This window comes from Nerophis ophidion, linkage group LG11 (genome assembly GCF_033978795.1).
Source record: "Nerophis ophidion isolate RoL-2023_Sa linkage group LG11, RoL_Noph_v1.0, whole genome shotgun sequence".
Taxonomy (NCBI): Eukaryota; Metazoa; Chordata; class Actinopteri; order Syngnathiformes; family Syngnathidae; genus Nerophis; species Nerophis ophidion.
In genome coordinates, this window is record NC_084621.1 from 17,690,331 (window position 1) to 17,711,161 (window position 20,831).

Here is a 20,831-nt window from a genome sequence, read left to right on the forward strand (position 1 = left end):
TATTAAGTACTATTAACATTCTATCCTTTTTACCTCATTAAATACTACTTTTAACATCCATCCATTTTCTACCGCTTATTCCCTTTCGGGGTCGCGGGGGGCGCTGGCGCCTATCTCAGCTACAATCGGGCGGAAGGCGGGGTACACCCTGGACAAGTCGCCACCTCATCGCAGGGCCAACACAGATAGACAGACAACTTTTAACAGTATACATATTATTTAGCAAATACTACTAGTACCAATATTTTACATATTCTTTACTAAATACTATTTTTAACAGTATAATTTAGTTTTCCTTACTAAATAACACGGTTAACAGTATTTTTACATATTGTGTACAAAGTACTACTTTTATTAGTAATTTTGCATATTCTTTCCTAAATACTACTTTTAATAAACAGTATGTGTACATATTTTTATATATTCTGTTCTATACTGATGTTTTATAGTAATAAGTATTGTAGTATTTGTTTGATGTAATTCAAATATTGATTTTGTTGAAAATGCATTGCAGTATTTTGCTGTGTATTTTGTTCAGGACATGAGTGACAGTATTGAAGTAGTATATTAGTATGTTATTGAAGTAGTTTTTGCTGTGTATGTTGTACAGGACATGAGTGACAGTATTGAAGTAGTATATTAGTATACTGTACAAATATACTATAGTATATTAGTACAGTATACTATAGTACTGGGACCAAAATTGTTCAATCTTTATATAAACGATATTTGCAAAGTTACAAAGGACTTGAAGTTAGTTTTATTTGCAGACGACACAACTGCTTTCTGTTCAGGAGAGAACACACAGAAGATAATACAAATAATAACGGAAGAAATAAACAAATAAAAAAAATGGTTTGATAAAAACAGGCTATCCTTGAATCTCAGTAAAACTAAAATAATGCCATTTGGTAACAGTAGAAAAGAGCATCAGACACGAATACAAATAGATGGAATACATATCGAAAAGGTAAAAGAAACCAGATTTTTGGGAGTATTAATAGATGATAAAATGAACTGGAAATCTCATATACAAAACATACAACATAAGGTGGCAAAAAATATTTCAATAATGAATAAAGCAAATTACGTCCTTGGCCAAAAATCACTTTACATTCTCTACTGCGCGCTAGTGTTACATATCTGAGTTGTTGTGCAGAAATATGGGGAAACAACTACAAATGTGCGCTACATTCGTTAACTGTGTTACAAAAAAGATCGATTAGAATAATACACAATGTTGGATATACAGAACATACAAACCCTTTATTTATTGAGTCAAAAATATTAAAGCTTGATGACTTGATAAAATTGCAAACAGCTAAATTGATGTACAAAGTAAATTATAACCTGCTACCAAGGAATGTACAACAATTCTTCTCAACTAAAGAGGAGAAATATAACCTTAGAGGAAAATCTAACTTAAAACATTTGTATGCCCGTACAACACTTAAAACATTTTAGCATATCAGTATGTGGAATTAAATTATGGAATGGATTATTAAAGAAGTTAAACATTGTACTGATATGACCCAGTTTAAGAGGATGTTCAAATTAATAGTGCTTACAAAGTACAAAGAAGTATTATGAGAAACACTTTCAAACTTATTGAAAATAAGATATTCTTCATCTTAGTATGTTAGTGATGACTGAATCAATTAAGTACATGTTAGAAAACTGCTGTGTTACTCACTCACAGATGTCATTTTGCTATTTTGCTGTAAAGAAGGTCAGTGAATGAATGTATATATTGTGGGCGCTCTGAAGTGGAAAAGGGGTAGGATTAAATAAGCTTTGCTTCTTCCTACTCCTTTTCGGACATGATGTATTGTGTATTGCGAAATGATGAAATTACCTGATGTATGATGTTGTATGTATGTCATGTTCGAAATAAACTTAAGAAAAGAAAAGAAAAAGAAAAGTATGTTATTGAGGTAGTATTTGCTGTGTATGTTGTACGGGACATGAGTGACAGTATTGAAGTAGTATATTAGTATGTTATTGAGGTAGTATTTGCTGTGTATGTTGTACAGGACATGAGTGACAGTATTGAAGTAGTATATTAGTATGTTATTGAGGTAGTATTTGCTGTGTATGTTGTACAGGACATGAGTGACGGCATGCCGTGGTGTGAAGAGCGTCTGGTACGTAAAGTACTTTTCCTGTCGCTCAGAGAGTTCCGAGACGGGCGCCGTGCAGAACATGCACGCCCTGCACGTGCACACCCTGCTCGTGCACGCCCCGCTCGTGCACGGCCTGCGCGCACGCGTCAGAAGGCGGGTCAGCGAGTGTCTGACAGGCTGCAGAGGAAGAGGAAGATGCAAGAAGTACAACACAAGTACACCCCATCAGGTCCAGGTACACGAGCGTCAGGTCCAGGTACACGGGCATCAGGTCCAGGTACACGAGCGTCAGGTCCAGGTACACAACGCTACACAAAGCTGAGCAAGAAGTCCAGCAGGAAGTTACGCTCACACAAGCTGCACAAGCTGAAGTCCAAGTACACAACAAGTAAACAAGTAAATACCAGGAGTACTGCAGCAGAAAACGTTCTTGTTCCAGCCAGGACACGCTCCACTAAAGCCATGATAGGTGAGAACTTTATCTCTTTATATCTATATATTCCATCACCATATGTACTGTATATACTATATATACTCACCAAATGTACTGTATATACTATATATACTCACCATATGTACTGTATATACTATATATACTCTCACCATATGTACTAAGCAGTGTTTCCCACAGGTCAGGCATCTATTTGTGGTGGTGTAGTCGGGCGGCGGGGGGGGGGGTCATGTGGGGGGCAAGAAGAACGCAGAGTTGGAATATAATTACAACACTTTATGCACATATTAATATACATATTTATATAATATTTACATATTGATATAAGATGTAACTACAAACTCCATTCACAGACTGAGTCCCATTGCTTTTATGAGCGGTCGAGCGAGTCAAAAGCGCAAAAAAAAACAAAAAAAAAAACATTTTTAATATTTTTTCATTAATGAATGTGTGGGAAACCCTGCTAAGGTATATATCAGGGGTCACCAACCTTTTTGAAACCAAGAGCTACTTCTTGGATACTGATTAATGCAAAGGGCTACCAGTTTGATACACACTTAAATACATTGCCAGAAATAGCCAATTTGCTCAATTTACCTTTAATAAATAAATATATATATGTATATATATATATATATATATATTAAAAATGGGTATTTCTGTCCGTCATTCCGTTGACATTTTTTTTCCTTCTACGGAAGGTTTTTTGTAGAGAATAAATGATGAAAAAAACACTTAATTGAACGGTTTAAAAGGAGAAAACACCGGAAAAAAAGAAAATTACATTTTGAAACATAGTTTATCTTCAATTTCGATTCTTTGAAATTCAAAATTCAACCGAAAAAAAGAAGAGAAAAACTAGCTAATTCGAATCTTTTTTTAAAAAATAAAAAAAAATATTTATTGAACATCATTAGTCATTTTTCGTGATTAGGATTAATTTTAGAATTTTGATAACATGTTTTAAATAGGTTAAAATACAATCTGCATTTTGTTAGAATATATAACAAATTGGACCAACCTATATTTCTAACAAAGACAAATCATTATTTCTTCTAGATTTTCCAGAACAAAAATTTTAAAAGAAATTCAAAACAATTTGAAATAAGATTTAAATTAGATTTTACAGATTTTCTACATTTGCCAGAATAATTTTTGGGAATTTTAATCATAAGTTTGAAGAAATATTTCACAAATATTCTTTGTCGTAAAACAGAAGATAAAATGAAGACATACATTTTTTTTAAATCATTATTCTTTACAATTAAATAAATAAATGTACTTGAACATTGATTTAAATTGTCAGGAAAGAAGGTGTGGACAATGCTGAAGAAACAAGTCCATATTAGAAAAGCAACACACTTAGCAGATTTGTGTGTTTGTGTGTGTGTGTTGTGTGCGTGTGTATGTGTGAGAGATATTGATAAGCAGAGATGAATAAGTGAATTATATTATAGTTATGACAGTTATTATTGATGTGTGTCAGGTTCCGTGTTGAATGGCGTCGGTCGACGTCGGCCATTGTTGTCTGGCGGTCCCAGCTGGAGCTGGTCTTTGCAGACACGCCCCCAGTGCCAGCACCCGGACCCTGACCCCAGGTCAGCCTTTTCACGCATGCACCTTCACACATTCATGTTCCAGGGTTGCTGTGGACATTCACACATTCATGTTCCAGGGAGAGTGTGGACATTCACACATTCATGTTCCAGGGATGGTGTGGACATTCACACATTCATGTTCCAGGGATGGTGTGGACATTCACACATTCATGTTCCAGGGATGGTGTGGACATTCACACATTCATGTTCCAGGGATGGTGTGGACATTCACACATTCATGTTCCAGGGCTGGTGTGGACATTCACATATTCATGTTTCAGGGCTGGTGTGGACATTCACATATTCATGTTTCAGGGCTGGTGTGGACATTCACACATTCATGTTCCAGGGATGGTGTGGACATTCGCACATTCATTCATGTTCCAGGGAGAGTGTGGACATTCACATATTCATGTTCCAGGGATGGTGTGGACATTCACATATTCATGTTTCAGGGCTGGTGTGGACATTCACACATTCATGTTCCAGGGATGGTGTGCACATTCGCACATTCATTCATGTTCCAGGGATGGTGTGGACATTCACATATTCATGTTCCAGGGATGATGTGGACATTCACACATTCATGTTCCAGGGATGGTGCGGACATTCACACATTCATGTTCCAGGGATGGTGTGGACATTCACACATTCATTCATGTTCCAGGGATGGTGTGGACATTCACATATTCATGTTCCAGGGATGATGTGGACATTCACACATTCATGTTCCAGGGATGGTGCGGACATTCACATATTCATGTTCCAGGGATGATGTGGACATTCACACATTCATGTTCCAGGGTCGGAGTGGACATTCACACATTCATGTTCCAGTGCTAGTCCACCATGTGATCCACTATGTTTGGATCCTCTTTAGTCCACCATGTGATCCACTATGTTTGAATATTCTTTAGTCCACTATGTGATCCACTGTTTGAATCTTCTTTAGTCCACTATGTTAAAATCCTCTTTAGTCCACATTGTGATTCACTATGTTTGGATCCTCTTTAGTCCACTATGTGATCCACTATGTTTGAATCTTCTTTAGTCCACTATGTGATCCACTATGTTTGAATCTTCTTTAGTCTACTATGTGATCCACTATGTTTGGATCCTCTTAAGTCCCCCACGTAATCCACTATGTTTGAATCTTCTTTAGTCCACTCTTTGATCCACAATGTTTGATTCTCTTTAGTCCACTTTGTGATCCACTATGTTTGGATCCATTCCTCTTTAGTCCACTATGTGATCCACTATGTTTGAATCTTCTTTAGTCCACTATGTGATCCACTATGTTTGAATCTTCTTTAGTCTACTATGTGATCCACTATGTTTGGATCCTCTTAAGTCCACCACGTAATCCACTATGTTTGAATCTTCTTTAGTCCACTATTTGATCCACAATGTTTGGATTCTCTTTAGTCCACTTTGTGATCCACTATGTTTGGATCCATTCCTCTTTAGTCCACTATGTGATCCACTATGTTTTGTTCCTGTTTAGTCCACAATGTGACCCACTATGTTTTGTTCCTGTTTAGTCCACAATGTGATCCACTATGTTTTGTTCCTGTTTTGTCCACAATGTGATCCACTATGTTTTGTTCCTCTTTAGTCCACTATTTTTGAATCTTCTTTAGTCCACTATGTGATCCACTATGTTTGAATCTTCTTTAGTCCACTATGTGATCCACTATGTTTGGATCCTCTTTAGCCCACAATGTGATCCACTATGGTTGGATCCTCTTTAGTCCACAACGTGATCCACTATGTTTGAATCCTCTTTAGTCCACTATGTGATCCACTATGTCTTTTGTCCACAATGTGATCCCCTATGTTTATATCTTCTTTAGTCCACTATGTGATCCACTATGAAATTAAATTAATAAAAAAAAATGCAAGTAATGAAATAAATTAATTCAAAAAGTACAAGTAATTCAATTTATTAAAAACGTGCAAGTAATGAATTGAATGAATAAAAAAAAAAGTACAAGTAACACAATGAGAAGGATTACAAGCGGATGAATCTTGCGGCCCTAGGGTAAAAAGTACAACAATGACTTGAGTTGACATGAGTGTGTTTATGCTTGTAGGCCAAAAGTGCAAGCACAGAGAAAGTTTGCCCAGTCCCCGCCCACTTCTCCATGTCCACTACAGAGGACGTCAACACGACACAACTTCACGCTGGTCAGCAGTCTGAGAAGATGTCCGCCCAAAACCGAAGACTTCTTGTCCTTCCTCTGTCTCAGAGGTACTACTACTTCAGAAGTACTTGATACATCCTGCACTTCAGTCTGCCCAACCAGTCCACATGTGTTTTGTGGACTTGGAGAAGGCTTTGGACCAGGTCCCTTGGGAAGTCCTGTTGGGGATGCTCAGAGAGTGTGATTGTGGTGGTCCACTCCCTGTATGATCAGTATTAGAACTTGGTCCACTCCCGGTATGATCAGTATTAGAACTTGGTCCACTCCCGGTATGATCAGTATTAGAACTTGGTCCACTCCCGGTATGATCTGTGTCAGAACTTGGTCCACTCCCTGTATGATCTGTATTAGAACTTAGTCCACTCCCTGTATGATCTGTATTAGAACTTGGTCCACTCCCTGTGTGATCAGTGTCAGAACTTGGTCCACTCCCTGTATGATCAGTGTCAGAACTTGGTCCACTCCCTGTATGATCAGTGTCAGAACTTGGTCCACTCCCTGTATGATCAGTGTCAGAACTTGGTCCACTCCCTGTATGATCAGTGTCAGAACTTGGTCCACTCCCTGTGTGATCAGTGTCAGAACTTGGTCCACTCTCTGTATGATCAGTGTCAGAACTTGGTCCACTCCCTGTATGATCAGTGTCAGAACTTGGTCCACTCCCTGTATGTTCTGTATTAGAACTTGGTCCACTCCCTGTGTGATCAGTGTCAGAACTTGGTCCACTCCCTGTATGATCAGTGTAAGAACTTGGTCCACTCCCTGTATGATCAGTGTCAGAACTTGGTCCACTCCCTGTATGATCAGTATTAGAACTTGGTCCACTCCCTGTATGATCAGTTTCAGAACTTGGTCCACTCCCTGTATGATCAGTGTCAGAACTTGGTCCACTCCCTGTATGATCAGTGTCAGAACTTGGTCCACTCCCTGTATGATCAGTGTCAGAACTTGGTCCACTCCCTGTATGATCAGTGTCAGAACTTGGTCCACTCCCTGTATGATCAGTATTAGAACTTGGTCCACTCCCTGTATGATCAGTGTCAGAACTTGGTTCTCTCCCTGTATGATCAGTGTCAGAACTTGGTCCACTCCCTGTATGATCAGTATTAGAACTTGGTCCACTCCCTGTGTGATCAGTGTCAGAACTTGGTCCACTCCCTGTATGATCAGTGTCAGAACTTGGTCCACTCCCTGTATGATCAGTATTAGAACTTGGTCCACTCCCTGTATGATCAGTATCAGAACTTGGTCCACTCCCTGTATGATCAGTATTAGAACTTTGTCCACTCCCTGTATGATCAGTATTAGAACTTGGTCCACTCCCTGTATGATCAGTATTAGAACTTGGTCCATTCCCTGTGTGATCAGTGTCAGAACTTGGTCCACTCCCTGTATGATCAGTGTCAGAACTTGGTCCACTCCCTGTATGATCAGTATTAGAACTTGGTCCACTCCCTGTATGATCAGTATCAGAACTTGGTCCACTCCCTGTATGATCAGTATCAGAACTTGGTCCACTCCCTGTATGATCAGTATTAGAACTTGGTCCACTCCCTGTATGATCAGTGTCAGAACTTGGTCCACTCCCTGTATGATCAGTGTCAGAACTTGGTCCACTCCCTGTATGATCAGTGTCAGAACTTGGTCCACTCCCTGTATGATCAGTGTCAGAACTTGGTCCACTCCCTGTATGATCAGTATTAGAACTTGGTCCACTCCCTGTATGATCAGTGTCAGAACTTGGTTCTCTCCCTGTATGATCAGTGTCAGAACTTGGTCCACTCCCTGTATGATCAGTATTAGAACTTGGTCCACTCCCTGTGTGATCAGTGTCAGAACTTGGTCCACTCCCTGTATGATCAGTGTCAGAACTTGGTCCACTCCCTGTATGATCAGTATTAGAACTTGGTCCACTCCCTGTATGATCAGTATCAGAACTTTGTCCACTCCCTGTATGATCAGTATTAGAACTTTGTCCACTCCCTGTATGATCAGTATTAGAACTTGGTCCACTCCCTGTATGATCAGTATTAGAACTTGGTCCATTCCCTGTGTGATCAGTGTCAGAACTTGGTCCACTCCCTGTATGATCAGTGTCAGAACTTGGTCCACTCCCTGTATGATCAGTATTAGAACTTGGTCCACTCCCTGTATGATCAGTATCAGAACTTGGTCCACTCCCTGTATGATCAGTATCAGAACTTGGTCCACTCCCTGTATGATCAGTATTAGAACTTGGTCCACTCCCTGTATGATCAGTGTCAGAACTTGGTCCACTCCCTGTATGATCAGTATTAGAACTTGGTCCACTCCCTGTATGATCAGTGTCAGAACTTGGTCCACTCCCTGTATGATCAGTATTAGAACTTGGTCCACTCCCTGTATGATCAGTGTCAGAACTTGGTCCACTCCCTGTATGATCAGTGTCAGAACTTGGTCCACTCCCTGTATGATCAGTGTCAGAACTTGGTCCACTCCCTGTATGATCAGTGTCAGAACTTGGTCCACTCCCTGTGTGATCAGTGTCAGAACTTGGTCCACTCTCTGTATGATCAGTGTCAGAACTTGGTCCACTCCCTGTATGATCAGTGTCAGAACTTGGTCCACTCCCTGTATGTTCTGTATTAGAACTTGGTCCACTCCCTGTGTGATCAGTGTCAGAACTTGGTCCACTCCCTGTATGATCAGTGTAAGAACTTGGTCCACTCCCTGTATGATCAGTATTAGAACTTGGTCCACTCCCTGTGTGATCAGTGTCAGAACTTGGTCCACTCCCTGTATGATCAGTGTCAGAACTTGGTCCACTCCCTGTATGATCAGTATTAGAACTTGGTCCACTCCCTGTATGATCAGTATCAGAACTTGGTCCACTCCCTGTATGATCAGTATTAGAACTTTGTCCACTCCCTGTATGATCAGTATTAGAACTTGGTCCACTCCCTGTATGATCAGTATTAGAACTTGGTCCATTCCCTGTGTGATCAGTGTCAGAACTTGGTCCACTCCCTGTATGATCAGTGTCAGAACTTGGTCCACTCCCTGTATGATCAGTATTAGAACTTGGTCCACTCCCTGTATGATCAGTATCAGAACTTGGTCCACTCCCTGTATGATCAGTATCAGAACTTGGTCCACTCCCTGTATGATCAGTGTCAGAACTTGGTTCTCTCCCTGTATGATCAGTGTCAGAACTTGGTCCACTCCCTGTATGATCAGTATTAGAACTTGGTCCACTCCCTGTGTGATCAGTGTCAGAACTTGGTCCACTCCCTGTATGATCAGTGTCAGAACTTGGTCCACTCCCTGTATGATCAGTATTAGAACTTGGTCCACTCCCTGTATGATCAGTATCAGAACTTGGTCCACTCCCTGTATGATCAGTATTAGAACTTTGTCCACTCCCTGTATGATCAGTATTAGAACTTGGTCCACTCCCTGTATGATCAGTATTAGAACTTGGTCCATTCCCTGTGTGATCAGTGTCAGAACTTGGTCCACTCCCTGTATGATCAGTGTCAGAACTTGGTCCACTCCCTGTATGATCAGTATTAGAACTTGGTCCACTCCCTGTGTGATCAGTGTCAGAACTTGGTCCACTCCCTGTATGATCAGTGTCAGAACTTGGTCCACTCCCTGTATGATCAGTATTAGAACTTGGTCCACTCCCTGTATGATCAGTTTCAGAACTTGGTCCACTCCCTGTATGATCAGTGTCAGAACTTGGTCCACTCCCTGTATGATCAGTGTCAGAACTTGGTCCACTCCCTGTATGATCAGTATTAGAACTTGGTCCACTCCCTGTATGATCAGTATCAGAACTTGGTCCACTCCCTGTATGATCAGTATCAGAACTTGGTCCACTCCCTGTATGATCAGTATTAGAACTTGGTCCACTCCCTGTATGATCAGTGTCAGAACTTGGTCCACTCCCTGTATGATCAGTATTAGAACTTGGTCCACTCCCTGTATGATCAGTGTCAGAACTTGGTCCACTCCCTGTATGATCAGTATTAGAACTTGGTCCACTCCCTGTATGATCAGTGTCAGAACTTGGTCCACTCCCTGTATGATCAGTGTCAGAACTTGGTCCACTCCCTGTATGATCAGTGTCAGAACTTGGTCCACTCCCTGTGTGATCAGTGTCAGAACTTGGTCCACTCTCTGTATGATCAGTGTCAGAACTTGGTCCACTCCCTGTATGATCAGTGTCAGAACTTGGTCCACTCCCTGTATGTTCTGTATTAGAACTTGGTCCACTCCCTGTGTGATCAGTGTCAGAACTTGGTCCACTCCCTGTATGATCAGTGTAAGAACTTGGTCCACTCCCTGTATGATCAGTATTAGAACTTGGTCCACTCCCTGTGTGATCAGTGTCAGAACTTGGTCCACTCCCTGTATGATCAGTATTAGAACTTGGTCCACTCCCTGTATGATCAGTGTCAGAACTTGGTTCTCTCCCTGTATGATCAGTGTCAGAACTTGGTCCACTCCCTGTATGATCAGTATTAGAACTTGGTCCACTCCCTGTATGATCAGTATTAGAACTTGGTCCACTCCCTGTGTGATCAGTGTCAGAACTTGGTCCACTCCCTGTATGATCAGTGTCAGAACTTGGTCCACTCCCTGTATGATCAGTATTAGAACTTGGTCCACTCCCTGTATGATCAGTATCAGAACTTGGTCCACTCCCTGTATGATCAGTATTAGAACTTTGTCCACTCCCTGTATGATCAGTATTAGAACTTGGTCCACTCCCTGTATGATCAGTATTAGAACTTGGTCCATTCCCTGTGTGATCAGTGTCAGAACTTGGTCCACTCCCTGTATGATCAGTGTCAGAACTTGGTCCACTCCCTGTATGATCAGTATTAGAACTTGGTCCACTCCCTGTGTGATCAGTGTCAGAACTTGGTCCACTCCCTGTATGATCAGTGTCAGAACTTGGTCCACTCCCTGTATGATCAGTATTAGAACTTGGTCCACTCCCTGTATGATCAGTTTCAGAACTTGGTCCACTCCCTGTATGATCAGTGTCAGAACTTGGTCCACTCCCTGTATGATCAGTGTCAGAACTTGGTCCACTCCCTGTATGATCAGTATCAGAACTTGGTCCACTCCCTGTATGATCAGTATCAGAACTTGGTCCACTCCCTGTATGATCAGTATTAGAACTTGGTCCACTCCCTGTATGATCAGTGTCAGAACTTGGTCCACTCCCTGTATGATCAGTATTAGAACTTGGTCCACTCCCTGTATGATCAGTGTCAGAACTTGGTCCACTCCCTGTATGATCAGTATTAGAACTTGGTCCACTCCCTGTATGATCAGTGTCAGAACTTGGTCCACTCCCTGTATGATCAGTGTCAGAACTTGGTCCACTCCCTGTATGATCAGTGTCAGAACTTGGTCCACTCCCTGTATGATCAGTGTCAGAACTTGGTCCACTCCCTGTGTGATCAGTGTCAGAACTTGGTCCACTCTCTGTATGATCAGTGTCAGAACTTGGTCCACTCCCTGTATGATCAGTGTCAGAACTTGGTCCACTCCCTGTATGTTCTGTATTAGAACTTGGTCCACTCCCTGTGTGATCAGTGTCAGAACTTGGTCCACTCCCTGTATGATCAGTGTAAGAACTTGGTCCACTCCCTGTATGATCAGTATTAGAACTTGGTCCACTCCCTGTGTGATCAGTGTCAGAACTTGGTCCACTCCCTGTATGATCAGTGTCAGAACTTGGTCCACTCCCTGTATGATCAGTATTAGAACTTGGTCCACTCCCTGTATGATCAGTGTCAGAACTTGGTCCACTCCCTGTATGATCAGTATTAGAACTTTGTCCACTCCCTGTATGATCAGTATTAGAACTTGGTCCACTCCCTGTATGATCAGTATTAGAACTTGGTCCATTCCCTGTGTGATCAGTGTCAGAACTTGGTCCACTCCCTGTATGATCAGTGTCAGAACTTGGTCCACTCCCTGTATGATCAGTATTAGAACTTGGTCCACTCCCTGTATGATCAGTATCAGAACTTGGTCCACTCCCTGTATGATCAGTATCAGAACTTGGTCCACTCCCTGTATGATCAGTATTAGAACTTGGTCCACTCCCTGTATGATCAGTATCAGAACTTGGTGCACTCCCGTATGATCAGTGTCAGAACTTGGTCCACTCCCTGTATGATCAGTATTAGAACTTGGTCCACTCCCTGTATGATCAGTGTCAGAGCTTGGTCCGCATTGCCGGCAGTAAGTCATACCCGTTTCCAGTGAGGGTTGGACTCCGCGTGGGCTGGCCTTTGTCACCCATTCTGTTCATAACTTTTATGGACAGAGGTTCTCGGCGCAGTCAGGACGTTGAGGGGATCCGGTTTGATGGCTGCAGGATTAGGTCTCTGCTTTTTGCAGAAGATGTGGTCCTGATTGCTTCATCTGGCCAGGATCTACAGATCTCACTTGATAAGTTCGCAGCCGAGTGTGAAATAACCGGGATGAGAATAAGCACCTCAAAGTCCGAGTCCATGGTTCTCGCACGGAAAAGGGTGGACCGCCATCTCCGGGTTGGGGAGGAGATCTTGCCCCAAGTGGAAGAGTTCAAGTACCTTGGGCGTCTGCAGTGATGCGGACCCTGTATCGGTCCGTTGTGATGAAGAAGGAGCTGAGCCGGAAGGCAAAGATCTTAATTTACCGTTCATTTTATGTTCCCATCCTCACCCATGGTAATCATCTTTGGGTTATGACTTTAAGGACAAGATCACGGGTACACGATCTACGTTCCTATCCTCACCTATGGTCATGATCTTTAGGTTAAAGGACAAGATTGGCGTTCCTTTCCTCACTTATGGTCATGATCTTTGGGTTATGGTTGAAAGGACAAGATCCTGGGTAGAAACGGCCCAAATGAGTTTCGTCCGGCGGGTGTCGGGTCTCTCTTTTTAAAGATAGGGTGAGAAGCTCTGTCATCCGGGAGGAGCTCAAAGTAAAACTGCTGCTCCTCCACATGGAGAGGAGCCAGATGAGGTGGTTCTGGCATCTACTCAGGATATACTCCGGACGCCTCCCTGGGGAGGTGATTAGGGCACGTCTCGACCGGAAGGAGACCACGGGGAAGACAAAGGACACGTTGGAGAGACTATGTCTCCCAGCTAGCCTTGGAACGCCTCAGGATCCTCTGGGAGGAGCTGGGTGAAGTGACTTAGGAAAGGGAAGTATTGATTCTCTGCTTAGGCTGCTTCCCCTGCTACCCAACCTCAGATAAGTAAAGAGGATGGATGGATGGATGGATGGACAATCAATATCCAGACAACATGTTTTACTACTCAGTGGCCTAATGGTTAGAGTGTCAGCCCTGAGATCGGTAGGTTGGGAGTTCAAACCCCGGCTGAGTCATACCAAAGACTATAAAAAAAAATGGGACCCATTGCCTCCCTGCTTGGCACTCAGCATCAAGGGTTGGAATTGGGGGTTAAATCACCATAGATGATTCCCGGGCGCGGCACCGCTGCTGCCCACTGCTCCCCTCACCTCCCAGGGGGTGATCAAGGGGATGGGTCAAATGCAGAGGACACATTTCACCACACCTAGTGTGTGTGACAATCATTGGTACTTTAACTTTATAAGATCCTGTAATATTCATTGAGTTAAATCCATTCATCATTATGTCTCCTCAGGTTCTGCAGCATTGCCAAGAAACTTCTTGAAGGGCCGAGAGGACGCAACAGTGAGACATTTGAAATTTTTTGGTAGGAAGCTGTCTTTAATATTCAGATTTTTTTTTTTATTACATCATTTCAAATTCATACAGTTATGATGCCAGCAGTGGGAGACGACGGGGTGGGGTGGTAATACTTGTTGCCCCGTGGCTCCGAGCCTGCACCTTGGAGTTTAACCCGTGGACGAGTGACTAACTTCCCTCCGCGTGGGGGGGGACAGGTCCTGACAGTTGTTAGTGCTTACGCAGCTCAGAGTACCCACCCTTTTGGATTCACCAGAGGGAGTACTGGAGAGTGCTCTCCCAAGTGATTTCCTTGTCTACTGGGGGACTTCCAACACTCTCGTTGGCAAAACCTGGAGAGGCGTGATTAGGCGGAACGGCCACCCGGATCTGAACCCGAGTGGTGTTTTGTCATTGGACTTTTGTGCTGGTCACAGATTGCCCAAATGTTTAAACATAAGTGTTTCCATTTGTGCACCTGGCACCAAGACACTCGAGGCCCCAGTCCCATGATCAACTTTGTGGTTGTGCCATCGGGTTTGTGGACTCGTGTTTTGAACACTCGGGTGAAGAGATGGGCGGAACGTTGTACCCATCACCACCTGGTGGTGAGTGGGCTCCGATGGTGGGGGAGGATGCCGGACAGACCTGGCAGGCCCAAACGCATTGTGCGGGTTTGCTGGGAACGTCTACCATAGTCTCCTGTCAGAGAGAGTTTCGATTCCCACATCCAGAAGAACTTTGAACATGTCACGAGAGAGGCCCTGGTCATTGAGTCTGAGTGGACCATGTTCCAACACCTCTGTTGTCGAGGTTGTGGTCGGTGCCTGTTGTGGCGGTAATTCCAGAACCTGCTGGGTGAGGGATGCCGTCAAGCTGAAGAAGGAGTCCTACGGGTCCTTTCGGCTCATGGGACTCCGGAGGCAGTGGATGGTCGCAGAGGACATGGGAGGAGTTCCACTTATCCACCTGTATAAGTGGAAGAAGATGGACAAGCCCACTTGGAAAAGTGGAAGAAGATGGACAAGACCACTTGGATAAGTGGAAGAAGATGGACAAGACCACTTGGATAAGTGGAAGAAGATGGACAAGACCACTTGGATAAGTGGAAGAAGATGGACAAGACCACTTGGATAAGTGGAAGAAGATGGACAAGACCACTTGGAATAGTGGAAGAAGATGGAAAAGCCCACATTCATAAGTGGAAGAAGAGGGACTTTGATCATGTTTGATATTCCCACACTTCAGTCATGTTGATACGGGTGTTGTTGATGCAGCGCAGGAGCTTGGAGGCGGGGCTTCTGCAGTGACGTGTTTGAGTGCTCGCGCACTGAGGAGGAGAGAGAGAGAGAAGAAGGATGAAGAGCGCAGCAGGAAGAAGAAGATGGAGGAGGAAACAAGGAGACACTACCTGAGACCCAGACACCTGGCCATACAACTCAGGACCAAGAATAAGGTTGGTCCCAAGTCATCATTGATTATCATTGATCCTCATTTATTATCATTTATTATCATTGATCCCTAAGCCTAACCCTCTGAGTACTCCGGCTTCCTCCCACCTCCAAAGGCATGCACCTGGGGATAGGCCCCTCCCACCTCCAATGACATGCACCTGATAGGTTGATTGTCAACACTAAATGGTCCCTAGTGTGTGAATGTTGTGCGTCTGTGATGAAGTGGACACATTATTCATATTCATACACCAAACATTATTCATATTAGTACACCAAACATTATTTATATTCATACACCAAACCTTATTCATATATATTTATACACCAAACATTATTCATATTTGTCCACCAAAAATTATTCAAAGACCAACCATTATTTTTTTGTCCACCAAACATTATTTATATTTGACCACCAAACTTTATTCATAATCATACATCAAACAAGTTGGCCGAGGTGTCCTGCCCGAGGACACAAGGTAGGTGACCCGGATAGTGGAAGCTGGAATCGAACCTGGAACCCTCAAGTCTGTGTATCTTTGTCAGTGTTAGTTAATCAAGAGTTCCATAAAAGTAGACACAAGTTGTGTTCAGAGACCATCAAGTCTTAGTCCGGAGTCCCCACTGAGTGGGTGACGTCTGGGACTTGAAGTGGTCCCACATTAAAAACTGAGTTGACCCAGAATCTGTTGAAATGTTGCGTTGCGGGGCATTGCTGTGACTAGTTTTCTCCAACATTTTCCTGTGTCCCAGGTCACCAAGGGGGTCAGACTGACAGAACCAAGGGCCTCCTTTGTCAGATCAGTTCCAGCCCTGAAGCCCAGGACAGGGTCTGGCGGCCAGCCGGCGTCTAGGCCCAGCAATAAGCGTCAAAGTCGAGGCCGATTACGGGACTCTGACAGCAGCCAACACTCCCAACCTAGCAACCAGCAGCTGCCTCACAATCAACATCTGAACCTTTCCAAGTTCAACAGAAAGAATCTCAGAACTTTGCAGAACTCAGGAAAAAAATCAGTTCAGATGACGACTCACCTCGCTCCTCCCACTGGGACCAGCGGGGTTATGAGATTGTCCCGAAGAAGAAGAGGTCTTCCGCCTGACACCAGCCCGACTCCAATCAATCATTTTCCTACAGACAATCCCGTGAAAGAGAAGAGGAAGTACAGAACAGATCAGTCCGCTGAGGACCTACAACTGGACATGGACTGCACCCTCGTAAAGGAGGCTAGCTGCAACCAAGATGCTAACGTGAACCGTGTCAATGCACACACCCGTGGCAATGGAGCGCTGACACCGGCCAAGAACGCTTCTTTTGCCCAGGATGATAGGGTCGATGTTGGAATCGGACAGTTGGACCCGGCAAACATCAAGAATAAGTCTGAACTGGGTGAGATCATCTACAGACACATAAGGGAAAAAGAGCTACGGAAGAACCAGACAGCTTCACCTTCCACCTCCAGGACTTCTGTTTCCAGTACTGTTGCTGCAGGAGACACCGGTGTTCGTCGAGCTTCGACCAAATTGGCGACATCGGCCAAAGTCCGCAACCTTCCACCAGCCAGCACTTCTGTCATGCACAACAGTCCTAACGCTACTGAAGAAGGCGCTAGCCAAGACAAGTCGAACTCACCAGCCAGCAGCTGCTCTGTGGACACTTCCAAGGGCAGAGTTAAACACTCCAGGCAGAATAGAAGCTATAGTCGCACTTCCAAGGGCAGAGCTACAGACTCCAGGCAGAATAAAAGCCTTGGTCGCACTTCCGAGCGTGGAGCTAAAGACTCCAGGCAGAATAGAAGCTATAGTCGCACTTCCAAGGGCGGAGCTACAGACGCCAGAAAGAATAGAAGTTACACCCGCACTTCCAAGGGCTCTACAAAACCTCTTCAGCAGACCAAGTCTACTACCTCAACCATGACAACCAGGAGCAGCCCGAGAGTTCTTCTTAAGCGCTAAAAATCACCTGAGCCATGTCTCAACTTGTTTACACGTTGACTGTTTGCTGTATTAAGATGTCACAACTTGAGGAACACCTGAGAAACTATTGAGTTCCATTTCTAGATCAGGACCAGGAATTCCTTTTTTACAAAGATATTTTAATACGTCAACAACATCAACAAACTAGGAAAGCAGTGGGAAGGTGCAGACTGGCGCCAGGTAAAAAAAAAAAAAGTCCAGAATCCTGACGATCTGGATTATCCCCAACATTTAGTTTTCTTGTCATTTCTAAAGGCAACTTTCTGGCTTTAAGAAACGGGAAAATAAACTTTGGCAGTCAGTAACAGATTCAGTTTTAGATCAAGCAGAGTGGAAAATATGGACTCACTCTGAAAAACAATGATGGTTTGTTAGAGACCAGGAAAAAACCCTAAAGCAAAGTAGATATGCATCCAGATTTGCAAAGAGGGGGCGCTGCTCTGTGAGGCGTGGAGGGTGTGGCTTGTAGGGTACGTTTCTCTGTTCCACGACCTTGGTGCCGTCGCAAACACGGCCAGTCAGTCCAACTAATGTCGACAAAGAAGTGTGTGTCCGTGAGAGACAGGCTAGGGACTTGTTGCACTGTTCTCTGGGGGGAGTCTCCAAGAACCACCTTGCCAGGTTTGAGTGCCCACAGCTATGCCTGCATCCTTCAATCATTTGTGGCAGTATCTTCTAATTTGTCGATACACTCGCTCCAGTCAGCAGATGTCCTGGTAGCACGAGTACGAGGTGGATATCTTCACTCAAAGGGTCTTCTGGCACTGCTTGTCCCAATAAGTCCATCGTTCCGTAAGCACAGGTAGAGATTCCCCAGGACCCAAGATTTTGTCAATTCTGTTGAGAAGCAAGTTGATCAGTTCCATTGTTTTGACTTGTGGGAAGAGGTTCAGAGTGGAGGCCTGCCCGGCCACCACCTCTGCCTCTCTGTTTGCAGGTCCCACACCTGCCTCTGGTTTGGCCTAATCAGCCGGAGTGGATCTCAGCCGGGCGCCCCAGGACCTCAGACCCTGCTCAGCTCGTGTTTTGCACAGTTGTGTGCTTAGGCCATGGTTGTGCTCACTTTTGTCATGAAATATTTTTATGTGCACATTTGACTTCAGTTTGGACTCACTTTTGTTGTCGCCAAGCTGTGACACAAAGCAGTCCAGGAGAAGGTGAAGACTAGACCAGAAGCCAGCAGGAGGGGACGTGGGCCAGAGAGAAAAGAGTGTTTTTTGTTTTCTTGGAAGTTTTCTAATGTTGTCCTTGGTTTGCCTTTTACCGGCGTCTGTCTGTACTTGCTCCACAATCCACCTTCTTGAGCTTACCCCTCTGTTGTGTTGGAGCCATGATTCATGTCTACCCACCTGCTGCAACAGCGCTCCACCTTCCATCTGATGCAGGTGTTACCTTTGGAAAATTATTCTAAAAACAATTGGGAAATTTACGGGAGGGTTCCATCTAAAAGTGAAACTGCTACGACCACTGTTGATTTCCTTGATTTCTTTCCTTAGAACCAGAAAGTTGTCCTTAGCAACCGTTCAAGTCTTGTGTCATGTCTGTTATCCCAGCAACCCAATGAACCTCGAGTCATCCTTTTTGCCAGACACACCAACACCAAGACATAGTCAGGATCAGGCCCCAAGTCTCATCCTTCCATTGAAACTATTCCGGGGAACAACTTTGGACCTACTTTGTTTACCGACGGAAAGGATGGTGGCGCAATTCGAGACCACAGGACACTGGACTATCTGTGGCACCATGGTAACTGGTCCTTGCTGACACACCAATTGTAGCACCTGGAACCATTCCATCAGTCAAAAATCTAATCCGACCAAGTCAGCGTTTACAACACCACAAGTCAAAAGTATTTCTTAGAATCTCTTGTCCAGGAGTAAATGTGGCAACTTCTTCACTTGCTCTGTTTGCTCATTCATCCTTCAACTAAATGTTTCACACCCAAGTCCTTGGACAACACCGCTCTCTAGACCTCAACCACCACGGCAACACCACAGTAGAGGATTGTAATGTAAATGGTGGTCTATGAACATGTGAATAGTGGTGTGTGGAGAGGCGGAGCCGACGGTCCGACGGAGCAGCAGAGCACAACCCCAGTTTCTCCTTGTCTTCTTTGTCTTTTTCTTTTCCTTTGTCTTGTCCTCTGCTAGTCTTTCCCGCTCTTCTTCTTCTTGTTTTCTCATCTTCTCCTCTTCCTCCTTTCTCACCTTTTCTTAATTTCTTCTCCTCTCTTCTTTTCTCCTCTTTTCTTCTGCTAGTCTTTCCCGCTCTTCTTCTTCTTGTTTTCTCATCTTCTCCTTTTCCTCCTCTCTCAAGTTTTCTTGATTTCTTCTCCTCTCTTCTTCCTGTCTCCTCTTTTCTTCAGCTATGCTGTCGGCTGCTTGCTGCAAGGCCGGCCAGCGTGCGACGAGAGCCCACAGGGGATCGTCCTTCCCCGCCTCCGGTGGTCCAGCCAGGTTGGGCGCCGAATGTGACAGTCTCTTGCCGATGTTGTGCGGGTTCCACTGACCAACAAGGAAGTACATTGCTTTTGCAGATTTGACTCTCGTTTATTTTGCAATAAACCCCAATGTAGGTCGGATCACTTTTCGGCGCCTTCCTCCACTGCTCGTTCGCCGGTCGCTTTTCAGCCGCCGTCGTCGTCGTCGTCGTCTCCTCTCTGTCGCTCTTGCTCTCCAGGCACCGCTGCGGGCTCTCCTCCCTCTGCCCCGTTCTCTCCTCCTTCTCCCCTTTTATACATCGTGAGGAGAAATGTTAATTGTGTACCCGTGCGCGATCCACGCACCTGAACTTGATTGTGGCGTCGCTCCCGGCACGCCCTGCCTCGCCGCTCGCTCGCCTCCTTGCCGCCATCGTGGGCCGGGCTCCAGCGTGCCCTGCCGCCCCGTCAGACCGTCGGCTCCGCCTCTCCACATGGTGTATGAATGGTGGTCTATGAACATGTGAATAGTGGTGTATGAATGGTGGTGTATGAACATGTGAATAGTGGTGTATGAACATGTGAATAGTGGTGTATGAATGGTGGTCTATGAAGACTTTCAACAGAAGTATAAATAATGATCATTTATTCCAGGAAAGTTTCAAAACAACTTCAAGTGAGGCTCTAAGGGTTGTTAGCATTTTTATTCTTCCACCTCTCAGCCCCGTGCTCACTCTAGCTAGCTTTGTGTGCTGTTAGCTAGTGAAAATTAAGTTGCTAACGTCAGCTAACATTAAGTGTCGACACCACTGCAAATTGTTCAGTGTAAGATATTTTACACATTATATATACTCTATATATGTGAATATATATTCATATGTATATACATTCATATATGTA

At 44.1% G+C, this 20,831-nt stretch overlaps 1 protein-coding gene across 2 annotated transcripts in view; it reads left to right on the plus strand.

The window, feature by feature from the left end:
* Positions 1-19,414, plus strand: part of LOC133561721 (uncharacterized) — a 21,689-nt gene extending 2,275 nt beyond the window's left edge. For both annotated transcript variants that reach the window (XM_061915194.1, XM_061915193.1), the window contains 6 exons: positions 2,106-2,592; positions 4,061-4,172; positions 6,266-6,423; positions 14,044-14,115; positions 15,365-15,543; positions 16,292-19,414. In XM_061915194.1, coding sequence (XP_061771178.1) covers positions 2,106-2,592; positions 4,061-4,172; positions 6,266-6,423; positions 14,044-14,115; positions 15,365-15,543; positions 16,292-17,491 — 2,208 coding nt within the window. In that variant the 3' untranslated portion in view covers positions 17,492-19,414. The remainder of the gene's footprint in view (positions 1-2,105; positions 2,593-4,060; positions 4,173-6,265; positions 6,424-14,043; positions 14,116-15,364; positions 15,544-16,291) is intronic.
* The last annotated feature ends 1,417 nt before the right edge of the window (positions 19,415-20,831 follow it).